This window comes from Stegostoma tigrinum, chromosome 16 (assembly GCF_030684315.1).
Source record: "Stegostoma tigrinum isolate sSteTig4 chromosome 16, sSteTig4.hap1, whole genome shotgun sequence".
Classification (NCBI taxonomy): Eukaryota; Metazoa; Chordata; class Chondrichthyes; order Orectolobiformes; family Stegostomatidae; genus Stegostoma; species Stegostoma tigrinum.
In genome coordinates, this window is record NC_081369.1 from 4,404,375 (window position 1) to 4,417,047 (window position 12,673).

Genomic DNA, 12,673 nt, shown 5'->3' on the forward strand with positions numbered 1-12,673 from the left:
TGTCCTTTAGGGGAGGAAACCGCCATCCTTGCCTGGCCTGGCGTACATGTGATTCTAGACCCACAGCAATGTGGTTGAATCTTAACTGCCCTCTGGGCAATTAGGGATGGGCAATAAATGCTGTGTGGTCAGCGATGCCCTCATCCCATGAATAAATAAAGAAAATCTATACTGTGTAGTTCAATCCCTTCTTCAGGGTTTGAATACTTAAGATATAGCCATAGAGTCAAACAACATGGAAACAGGCCACTTGGTCCAATTCATCCATGCTGACCAGGCTTCCCAAACTAAAGCAGTCCCGCTACATTTGACGCATAACCTTCTAAACATTTCCTTTCTACATACCTGTTCAGATGTTTTTTAAATGTTGCAACTAGACGGGTATCTATCACTTATGTACAATAATTACTAAAATCCCCTTCATAAACCAGTTCTGAAAATCTGCTATAACAAAATGTGAAGCTGGAAGAACACAGCAGGCCAAGCATCTCAGGAGCACTAAGATGCTGCTTGGCCTGCTGTGTTCATCCAGCTCCACACTTTGTTATCTTGGATTCTCCAGCATCTGCAGTTCCCATTATCACTGAAAATCTGCTTTCCTGTTTTTGCCACCAAATGAATAATGCATACACTATACTGAGTTGGAACTGTGTTACTGTTTCCCCACTTTTGCTGATTCAAAATTCTGGGTGGGGGGGGGGGGTGGGGGGGGGGGGGGGGGGGCGGTGGTGTGGGGTGCGCGACGACGACATATCCTGGTCCAGCCAGTGACGCTCCCAATACTGGACCAAACACCAAAAAAAAATTGCATTGTTTTCTCTTCAATGCTGCAGATTCATTGTTAGGAGGATGTAATGATTGATATTATAAATGCTGATTAATATAAAATAACTGTGTTATATGATAGCACTGTGACATTATGCAATGTTAAAAAGGAATGGAGATAACTGGCTCCTTTCATGATGACTGGTTGTTTTGACCTGTTTTCTGGTATCCTTGCAGCTCAGTGTGGTCCCATGTAGAAATGGGCCCCCCTGATCCAATCCTTGGGGTCACTGAAGCTTTCAAACGTGACAACAACCCTAAGAAAATGAACCTGGGCGTTGGGGCGTACCGTGATGACAATGGCAAGCCATACGTCTTGAATACTGTCAGGAAGGTGAGTTGGATGTGGCATTCTGCTTTTTGTTGGCTGTCTGGCAGTGGGAAAATCAAAATTCTGCACAGACTCTCCAGGAATGATTGTAGAACTGATACGTGGTCTGGTTTTTGACCTTCTCACAGGCCGAGGCCCAAATTGCAGCCAGGAAAATGGACAAAGAGTACCTCCCCATTGCTGGTCTGCCAGAATTCAACAAGGCCAGCGCAGAGCTGGCACTAGGAGCCAACAGTGAAGTGATCAAAAGCGGAAGGGTAAGGAACTGCCTTTGCTGGTGAGTGGGGCCAAAGGATGAGGGTCAAAGCAAGTGGCAGCATTTTCGGAGCTCTGCTGTAAATAAGTGGAGCAGTTAAGGAAGGTTTTGAAACTGATAAATGGACTGATAAATCCATTAGATGAGGAAATGTGAGTATTATACACCTCAGATTGATGTCCTTTACCAACATGGAGGTGTTTGGGTGTAGCTTGGTGCCAATCCAGGTGCTGAGATGACAGTCGGGACCAGTGCTCCCTTGGGGGTGTGTGTACACTTGACCGCAAAGCATTTTGAAAAGTTGCCCGTGTTGGAATAAGTGAGCACTGACTGCAGTGAGCTTCAGGAGTTGTGGAGCAGGAGAGGGCACAGGAAAGAAGTCAGCTGGACTGGAGGCGAAGTGAACACCAGAGAGAGAAAACCTGATTGGAAGACCAGCGGAAGAGGGTGAATCTGAGATTGGGGTGGTCCAGTGGTAGATTCCCAGCTACTGAGCCAGAGGATCCAGAGAGGGAGAACAATGGGTACAAGGAGAACCTGCAGAGCAAAGGGGAGAGGGGCAGTGGGATGGCAAAGCGGTTGCATGAACAGAGAGCGCACAAGGATGTGTGATGATTGCAGAGGGAAAAAGGGAGGGGCTGTCAGAATGTGCAACTTGTCGGCCGAGAAATGGATTAGACCAAATGAGAGGTGAAGGTGGAAAGTGACCCACAGGCAAAGGAGAGGACAGCAGTGCACCACCGATGGTGCGCGTGAACAGCACAGCAGCAATGTGGAATGGGCAGCATGTTAACAAATAAACCATTCTCCACTTGGTGGAAGTTCAAGGAACTTTAAGTGTTAGCTGCCCTTGGCTACAAAAGTAATTCTTGGAACGGTTTACCCTGATCAAAAAAAGACTTAGGACGTCAGGACAGTGTTATTCTCACCTTGTTGAGATGGCAGTGGTGGTTTTATTTATGTACGATTTTGGACATCATTGCTTCAGAATGTTGGGTAGGTCACAGGACTTGAGAAAGAGGTGACCTGACCCCTCTTGATACAGTTGAAGGAAGGAAAGAATGTACATGCAGTCAGCTTTGTTTGGCTAACTGCAAACAAAACCAGAAGGCATAAGTTCAAAGTTGCCAGCTGGTGAGCTGGATGAGAATTTTTCTGTGGATCTGCAAATACGTGAAAAGGTCATTCATTACATGGTTCATACAGGATCACTTAGCACTGAAGTGAAAACTGATGCGTAGCTGGATTGGAAACGGATCGCAAGTTTAAGGCTTGGGCCAGCTGAGTTGTGAATGAGTACTGTTAGCAACGTGATACCCGAGCCACTGGAAGCTCAGTAATGTCATTGCAAGGTCAGTGTTGTGGCCTGCATGCAGGGTAATCTCTTTGGAAATGAAACAGGCTGCATCGTTTGTGATACAAAGGACTTTTCGCGGTCTGCAGGAAGCAGCAATCTAATGTGGCAAGAACCATTTCCCCACCCTGTGCCTGTTTGTGACTCTGAGTCTGGAGCTGGTAACTGTGTCCTAATAGTTTTCCGAGCGCACTGACCCTGTGCCGTTAGAGACGCAGATAATTTACAGCTGAGGAACAAGATGTTCAGCTTTCTGCCTGTCATAATAAGTGCTACAAAACCTTCATGTTCTGGGTCCGTGACAATTCCACTTATTTTGTTTATTGTTATTTACTCACAGGATGTGAGTGTTCCTGACGCTGCCAGCATTTATTGCCAAGCCCTAATTTCCCAGGGGACAGTCAACCACATTGCTGTGGGTCTGGAGTCACATGTAGGCCAGACCAGGTGGTGATGGCAAGTTTCCTTCCCTAAAGGACATCAGTGAACCAGATAGGTTTGTCTGACAATCCCCAGTGGATTTATGGTCATCATCAGGCTCGTAATTCCTGATTTTTATTGAATTCACATTCCACTATCTGCCATGGCAGGGTTTCAACCCCGGTCCCCAGAGCATTATCCGAGTTTCTGGGTTAATAGTCTAGCGATAGTACGTCTCGGCCATTGCCTCTCCCAGATACAGTGAACGTTCCTTTTCGGACAGACTCCTCCGCCATCCATGTGGCAGTAATGTCTCTTCAGCTCCCCTCTAATCCTTCCACCGATTAGTTGAAATCTCTGCCCCAGCCCACACTGAGTTGTTAACTTCTGTACTGTTTGAGCCATTATACGTAGCTTGCATCTTCACTTTTTTCCCCAGTGATCATGTATAAAATGAATGGAAGAACTTGCTTTCATTTGGCTTCTTATTACATTGTGTTCCAAAGAACTGCATGCCAGTTAACTACTTTTGAAGAGATATAGGTTTTTACATGAATGTTTCCAGGGACGAGACACTCCGATTTTGAGGAAGGATTGGTGTCGTTGGGACTGTTTTTCTGGGTGGGAGAGAAAGCTAAGAGGAGCTTTTATAGAAAGCTTCAAAACCATGAAAGATCCATATGGAGTAGAGGGGGATAAACTGTTTCCACAAGTCAAAGGATCAAGTGCCAGAGGACTCAGCTTTAAAGTGTTTGCAAAGGAACAAAATGGAGATGAGAAAAAGCCTTTTCCACAAAAGGTTCAGGACTGGAATGCAGTGCTTGGAAGCGTAATGGAGGCAGAGTCAATTGAGGCATTCAAGAAGAGTGTTAGATAATTCAGTAAACACAAGCAATGTGCAGGAAAAGGCAGAAGACTGACACTAAGTCAAAATGCTTAATGCAGACAAAATGGGCCAAGTGGCCTCTTTCCGAACCGTAATTGTCACTACAATGCTGGTCTGTCATCTCATTTGTGCACGATGAGATTCCACAAGCAGAAACTTGAGTTTGACTTTTTCGGTGATGGCTGAGGACTTGGGCCTCCTCACCTCCGGCACTGCAATACCCCCTCGCAGTATTGTGACGCAGAAACAAAATGCAAACAGCTTGAAGGTGCTGATGCAGTCAGTTAATGCAGCTTGTATTGATTCAACTAACCTAATGGGAGGGAGAGAGATTGGAACGCCATACATGGTAGAAGGACAACGTGAATGACAATGTGGTAAAGGAGAGAATGGGAAAATATTGGGGAACTAGGTGGTTTTTGAGGAATGCATTAAAAGCAGGGAGAGAAATGTTTAAAAAGCTGCATCCACTAATAACGGCGAGAAAGGGAATTTGCAGCACAGAAGGTGAGAGTCATCAAAATGGAGATTAGTGGCTGCATTTGGGGGAGGTATGGAGGAGGAGGAATATAACACATTGAGCATAAACATTGTAAAAATGCTGCAACATTTCAGTCCACTTAACACTGATCGACATCAAGTCCTCTCCAGTTAAGCGTAGCTTGGGTCGGAAGCAGAGTTAAAAACACCTTTTAGTTCCGAAAAGTCATTGGCTTGAAACGTTAACTCCTTTTCTGCCTCAAAAGATATGACCTGACCTGTGGTCTTCTCTAGCATTTTCTTAATTTAGCTTACTTTAAAAAGAAACTACAGTGCTCTGCCCCAGAAATAGGCTGTTAACTCAAAAGTGTAGTTCCTAATAAAAATTTAATATTTCTGTTGCTTGGAAGGTTCAATCAGAACTTATTACCAAGGTTGGAGGCTGGTGTGATCACAGGCTGGAAAATCTAATACCTTGGGGTGCACGGTATCATTTCTTTGGTTTTGCCATTCGTTTAAATGTGGATTACGTGCCCCGCAGTAGCCTTTTCCTTTCATTTTTATTGTGATGAGAAGTGTTTACTTACAGCATGGCTTGAGAAGGTCCATTCTCAATTACTTGCAATCTAAGGATAACAATTACTGGCGTTTATGTAGTGCCTTCAGTGTAGGCAAAAATCTCGAGGCACTTTTGGGAATGGGGCTTACTGAAGAAAGGTGGATGCCAAGCCAAAGGAGCTATTTTTTAGAGGTGAGGAACAATGTGTTTCCAGGCTTCTTGAAAGCATAATGTGAAGACGAGGGAGTTATGGGGGGTAGCCCAAAACATAAGGGTGCAAGCAAATGAAATCATGGCTACCACTGGTGGATTGAATAATGAGAAGGAGAGAGGTACAAGAGGCCAGTGTCTAGGGAGTGGAGAGTTTAGAGTGACAATCCTATTTGAGGAAGCCAGTGATGGGCAGCAAGCGAGGCTGCATAGGGATTTAAATTAAACGGGAAGCATTTTAAATTTGAGTAGTTGGTATTTGAATCTGCCTGTCATCAAGGTGCCTGATTGGCATCCTATTCAGCACTGACAGCATTGACCAGTGTTCAACACGTGCCTTCTGCGAGATGCAACACAGCAACTCACCAAGCCTCCTCTCACAGCATCTTCCAAACCTGTGACCCCTGTCACCTAGAAGGGCAAGTGCAACACAAATAGAGGAGTCACTACGACCTACATGTTCCCTCCAAGCTACTTGCCTAAAGAAAGGATGTGGAGGCTTTGGAGAGGGTGCAGAAGAGGTTTACCAGGAGGCTGTCTGGCTTAGAGGGTATGAACTACAAGGAGAAGCTAGAAAAACTCACGTTGTTTTCTCTGGAGTGGCAGAGGCTAGGGGGACCATTGGTAGAAGTCTATAAAATCATGAGATGCATAGATAGAGTTGACAGTCAGAATCTTTTTCCCCAGAGTTGATATGTCTGATACTAGGGAGCGTGGGCTAAAGATGAGAGGGGGAGAAGTTCAAAGAAGATTTGATGAGAAATTGTTTTTTATGCAGAGAGTGGTGGGAGTCTGGTACGTGAGGCAGATTCAATCGGGGCATTTAAGGAACTTAAGTGCGTAAATATGCAAGGAATGGAGGGACACGAACCAGGGATAGTCAGAAGGGGTTGGTTTAATTTGATGTCATGTTCGGCACAGCACTGTGGGCCGAAGGGACCTCTCTTGTGCTATACTGTTCTATGTTCTGCTTCATTGTAATCTCGCTGCTCTAGTTTTGACCATTCGGTGCTAAATGTGACAGTAGCTTCTCCCATCCGGTGGGTTTCTAATGCATACTGTGTGTTAGCAAAGCATTCAGAATAACAATACGAAATTAAAGTTTTGTTGTGATTCTTTTTGATTTCAGTATATCACTGTGCAGTCCATCTCTGGAACTGGATCACTGCGGATTGGTGCTAGCTTTCTGGTGAGTGATGCAGTGTCTACTGCATTGTATTACAGATTGCTGCTTTACTGTTAACTCCTGAACTTTCTCATTTCTCCTACAATGCAAATACAGTGTGCTACAGCCTCACTCTGTTACATTAAGGTTAGTTCCATTGTTTCTTACCAAATACATGTTTCTCCAGGACCTCAACTGTGGCAATCCTTGCCTCCATTTATCTTTCCTTCTTTATAGAAGTCTTCAGACTTCGAAAACTCAACCTGTCTTGACTGTGTCTATTATCTGTCATTCCCTTTAAATATCATACCCTGTGAGCCTTGATCCTTCAACTCTGATTTCTATAGAAGATGCAGGGTTTCAAACCTTTGCTATAAAAGTGTGTGCTTTCTAGAAGCATCTGCCTCTTGACCCTCCTCCCCGTACTGAAAAGTGGAGAAGTAATCCAAGAGTTGGCAAATCTACAGGTTGGGAGAGCGGGTTGGAACAGTAAACCTTGTAGATGCAAGAAAGGCACTCATTCGGCATTATCAGAAGTCCCCTGTTTTGGACTGGTTTAATTGAAAATTTTGAAGTGAAATAACAATCAAAAGCCATTTTATTCAAAGAAATTGATACATCTGATTATCTCAACTGTTTCAAAATCAGAAAGGTGCATGTTTATTGTTCAGCACAAGGCCAACATCTGATTTGATCACAGCCTGAACTAACGGCAACGTTACTGTGGTGTTTTGGTGATGCGAACAAGCCATGGAAAGAAGAGCACTCATTGTGCTCTTCAGTAAGATTTTATTTTAGTACTTAATTCTTAAGAACGTTAGAAATTTGGCACCTCCAACCTGCACGTGGTGATCTGATTGTGACCGTAACTCCACTTGCCTATTTATCCTCCCAAGATCCTTGACACCTTGTCAATCAAGAATTTGAATACAACCCCAAGTATATTCAGTCATCTAAGCTTTGTTACTGTCTGTGGAAAAGAATTATAAAGTTTAACGACCCTCTGAGCAGGTGAAACATCCTCATCTCTGTCCTAAATGGGAGATTCATTCTAGATTCCCCCCATGATAGGAAACAGCAGCTCTGCACTTATATTGTGTAATGTGACAGGATAAATTCAGCGTCTCAGAATAAAGGTGCCTCCAGACAGCCCCAACTACAATTTGATTGAATTTAAATCTGGTTTGAAAGGGAGAGTGAGCCTAAGACTAATGTTTTCAGCTTATTATTTTAAAATGTGGGATCTGCATGTTACTGGCTGGGCCAGCATTTGTTGCCCATCCCTGGCTGCTGTTGAGAGGGTGGTGGTGAGCTACCGCCTTGAGCCACTGCAATCCATGTGTTGTAAGTAGGCCCACAATGCCATCAGCTGGAGAGTTCCAAGATTTTTATCCGGCGACATTGAAGGAACTGCAATTTATTTTCAAGTCAGGATGGTGAGTAGATTGGAGGTGAACTTACAGAACGTGGTGTTCCCATGTATCTGCTGCCCCTTGCCCTTGCAGATGGAAGTAGTCGTGGGTTAGGAAGACGCTGTCAAAGGATCTTGGGTGAATTTCTAGAGTGCATCTTGTAGATAGTACACACTGCTGCCACTGAGTGGGGGTGGTGCAAGGAGTGAATGCTTGTGCCAGTCAAGTGGGCTACTTTGTCCTGGATGCTGTCAAGCTTCTTGTGTGTTGCAGGAGTTACACCCATCCCAGGCATGTGTTTCACCACACTCCTGATATGCCTTCTTGATGCTGGACAGGCTTTGGGGAGTAAAGAGGTGGGTTACTCGCCACAGTATTCCAAACCTCCTGAACTGTTCTTCTAGCCACTGTGTTTATTCGGTGAGTCCAGTTGAGTTTCTGGTCAGTGAGAACCCCCTGGACGTTGATAATGGGGGAATTCTGTGATAGTAACATGTTGAATGTCAAGAGGTGGTAGTTAGATTGTCTGTTATTGGTGATGGTCATATCTCGGCATTTGTGTGGCACAAATGTTACTTGCCACTTGGCAGCCCAGGCCTGGATATTGTCCAGATCATGTTGCATTTGGACATTAACTGCTTCAGGATGTAAGTCTGCTCGCTGAGCTGGAAGGTTAGTTTTCAGAAGTTTCGTCACCATTCTAGGTAGCATCATCAGTGAGCCTCCGACGAAGCGCTGGTGTTATGTCCCGCTTTCGATTTATTGGTTTAGGTTTCCTTGGGTTGTCGATGTCATCTCCTGTTCTTTTTCTCAGAGGGTGGTAGATGGGCTCCATCTTCAGCTACTTCATCAATGACCTTCCCTCCATCATAAGGTCAGAAGTGGGGATGTTCACTAATGATTCCACAATGTTCAGCACCATTCTTGGCTCCTCAGATACTGAAGCAGTTAATAGTGAGTTTTGAGAAGATTTGTAGTTCAGCTTGAGGTTCTGGATATAAGTATGAAGTCCATCTACCACCCTCTGAGAAAAAGAACAGGAAATGACACCACCAACACAGGAAATGACATCACCAACCCAAGGAAACCTAAACCAATAAATAGAAAGCAGGACATAACACCAGCGCTTCGTCGGAGGCTCACTGATGATGTTACCTAGAATGGTGACGAAACGTCTGAAAACTAACCTTCCAGCTCAGCAAGCAAACTCACATCCAGAACCTCAAGCTGAGCTACAAATCTTCTCAAAACTCACTATTAACTGCTTCAGTATCTGAGGAGCCAAGAATGGTGCTGAACATTGTGGAATCATTAGTGAACATCCCCACTTCTGACCTTATGATGGAGGGAAGGTCATTGATGAAGCAGCTGAAGATGGTTGGGCCAACGACACTACCTTGAGGAACTCCTGCAGAGATATGCTGGAGCTGAGATGACTGACCTGCAACCATCACAACCATCTTTCTTTGTGTCAGGTATGTCTCTAATTATTGGAGAGTTTGCCCCATGATACCCATTGATTCCAGCTTTGCTAGGGGGTCCTTGATCCCACACTTTGTTGAATGCAACATTGATATCGAGGGCTGTCACTCTCATGTCACCTCTGGAACTCTGGTAGGAAGGGTAGTTTGGTGAGGTGGCTTTGTTAGTATGACATGGAATAAGTACATAACCAAGAAATGGTCTTGGAAAGGATGTTTTTAAAAGAGTTTTATAACATTTTTGTACAATGATTTTAATTGAAGCTTGAAAACTAGGAAGGCAGATAGGTGATTATTTGAATGGCTGTAAACTGAGAGAGGGGAATTCTCCATTAGACCCGGGTGTCTGCATGTGCCAGTCACTGAAAGGAAGCGTGCAAGTGCAGCAGATGTACACGTCTTGTCATCCCCGGCCCCCCTCGGAATCTTATGTTGCAGTCAGATCACCTCCTATCCAATGAGAATAGGCCCAAACAGCTCAACCTTTCCTCTAAAACAAACCCCTTCATTCCAAGAATCATCCTAATAAACTTTACTAGAACTTTACCGGCAAGTCCCTGCTTCAGTAAGGGAAACACTCCTAATTTGAGACCTGTTCTACAAAGAATTGAGAGAGGTGAGCAGCAGGTAGCCGTGATGTACAAGGCACTAAAGCAAAAGGACATGTTTGGTGAGCTGGGTGGCATGATGGTGGGGTGTACAACAGGAGGCTGCTGTAATAACAACCCAACTGTAACACACATCACTGGTGCTCTTTCCTGTCTTGCAGCAACGGTTCTATAAGAACAGCCGAGAGATCTATCTGCCCAAACCATCCTGGGGCAACCACACGCCTATCTTCAGGGATGCTGGCATGGAAGTCAAAAGTTACTGCTATTATGATCCAAAGAACTGTGGGTTTGATGCTGCTGGGGCACTAGAGGATATATCGGTGAGTGTGCTGTTTCGTAGGTATCTTGGCTTTAAGACTGATGAGATTCACTATATTTTTGTATTTTTTTCAATGACGCTACATTGATGGTCATACTGCAAATTGTGAAATGCATGAACAGTGCAGTCCAATGTGGTTGATTTAAAACTGCGTTTACATGTTGCTGACATCTGTCTATAACTCATTCATTTTGAATTGCTTGTAATCAGGATTACTTAGGTCACTGTTCAAAGGTTTTTGTTAACTCAGATGGGGAGATTATAACATTTAATCACTAATCTTACTGGTGGAGAAGCAGATCACTCTGGCTCATCAGTGTTTTGGAGTGATTGTATCTCATTTCATTACCTCACACTGCACTCCCATCACCATGAGTTCAGTAAACTCCAAATCCATCCTTGAACTCTCAGAAAATATCTGACTATAATGTTGGATGTTTTTCAAATGTTTAGTTTGGAGAACAAGTTTAGATTCTGCAGTTATTAACTGCTCTGATCCTGTCCAACATTTGTTGTAACCCAGGACACTTTGGAGCCTCAGAGCCCCAGAAAGGAGAAAATGAACTCCTGAGGGGTCACCATAGGCTAACTGAATGATATTGTGTAGTATCCCATTGGCCCATAACTAGTCCGTGTTAGCCTGATAAAGAGGAAGAATGAGCTATGGTTGCAATCTAATCGTGACATGTAAAATGAATTTGCATTTTTATGACACTTTTTCACATTACATTAAGCCGTGGGGTTTATATCCGATTAAGTATTTCTGATCACATTTTTGTGTGCAAGCAAAACAAAACTAAATGTCAACATATAACCAACACCAAGTTAGACCAATATTTTGAAACAAGAGATGCAAAGACCAGTTTGTTTTTGTTACTGGATTAATAACAATTAGTAAACTTTAAATTTTGTCTTCTCAGTTCCTAGCAATAGACCAAAGAAAGACTCCCTATCAATGATGTAAATTTAGCAGATTCCAAATCAAAGCACAGATATGTTGCAAGCTGCTGAATGGTGATCTGTGGATTCAGGACTGTGCAGAGATTATTTTGGCAACCATGAGAGGAAAAATCACCAACTTGTATACCCAGGGGCTTTGAATGTTTATCCCTTAAAAATATGAGTATATTTAAGTATATTTAGGCCTTTCCCCTGTATGTTTCCTGTGTCTCTTGCAGAAAATTCCAGAGCAAGCTGTCATCCTGTTTCACGCCTGTGCCCACAACCCAACTGGAGTAGACCCGAAGACTGAACAATGGAAGGAGCTGGCAGCAGCCGTCAAGGTGAGAGGCGGGCTCTGCGACATTTCGCAAGTGTTGGAATTTTCAGCGAAGTGTTCTTTCCCATTCTGTCTCAGTGGAGATGGTGGGAATGTGTCTGAGCCCCTTTGCAAGCTCTTCTTTGTTTGCGTTAAAATCCACCACATTATATCTAACTTATACAGTAATTCACCATTCAAAGTAGACATTTTGCTTTAATTATGTTATTAAAATAGTGCCAGCATATTCATTTAATGTTAATAGTTTAGAATTCATGGAATCCCTACAATGTGGAAACAGGCCCTACTGCCCAACAAATCCACACCGATCCTCAGAGCATCCCACCCAGACCCATCCACCAACAACCCACCTAATCTATACATCCCTGAACACTATGGGAAATTTAGTACGACCAATCCACCTAGGCTGCACATCTAATGCTGTTTTCTCGACTACCTGTGCGGCCTGCTTGCTCCAAAGAACAACTTGCCATGCTTTCTCTCCAACACTCAGATCTCCTGACCTTCCTGCAGTTTCTGTCCCTGCACTCGCAGTCCCTACTCCTTACAAAACTCCAGTCCCATTCCCAACCTCAGTTCTTGGCTTTAAAATCTCCAGGGCCTGCTGTCACCTTCTGGCTGCCATTCTGAACTCTCACTGAAGCTCCTATGCTCCACCTAGTAGCAGAAGTTGGTAAGTGCAAGTGGCATCTCTCCAACCTCTGCCAATTGATGGAGCTTGGTCAATTAAAACTTCAAGTGAGTTTAATTTTAACATTCATGTTGTCTTCTACATTGTTTACATTTATTTTATTTTAAAGCATATTTATTTATAAACGTAGGCATTTGGGAATGTATTCCCTTTCAACATAATTAATACCCAATCTATAGAGTGTGGAAACAGGCCGTTTGGTCCACACTGATCCTCTGAATAGCATCCCATCCAGAGCTACCCTGCCACCCTATCCCTGTAAACCTGCATTTCCCCATGGCTGACCCACCTAGCCTGCACATCCCTGGGCACTATGGGCATTTTAGCATGGCCAATCCACCTAAGTTGCACATCTTTGGATTGTGGGAGGAAACTGAACCACTTGGAGGAAACC

The 12,673-nt window shown here is 44.0% G+C and overlaps 1 protein-coding gene across 2 annotated transcripts in view; it reads left to right on the forward strand.

Moving 5' to 3' along the window:
• The window catches only part of got2a (glutamic-oxaloacetic transaminase 2a, mitochondrial), a 39,894-nt gene that overhangs the window by 13,545 nt on the left and 13,676 nt on the right, over positions 1–12,673 (forward strand). For both annotated transcript variants that reach the window (XM_048546957.2, XM_048546958.2), the window contains exons 2-6: positions 1,003–1,159; positions 1,285–1,413; positions 6,451–6,510; positions 10,149–10,310; positions 11,488–11,592. In XM_048546957.2, the coding sequence (XP_048402914.1) occupies positions 1,003–1,159; positions 1,285–1,413; positions 6,451–6,510; positions 10,149–10,310; positions 11,488–11,592 (613 nt within the window). The remainder of the gene's footprint in view (positions 1–1,002; positions 1,160–1,284; positions 1,414–6,450; positions 6,511–10,148; positions 10,311–11,487; positions 11,593–12,673) is intronic.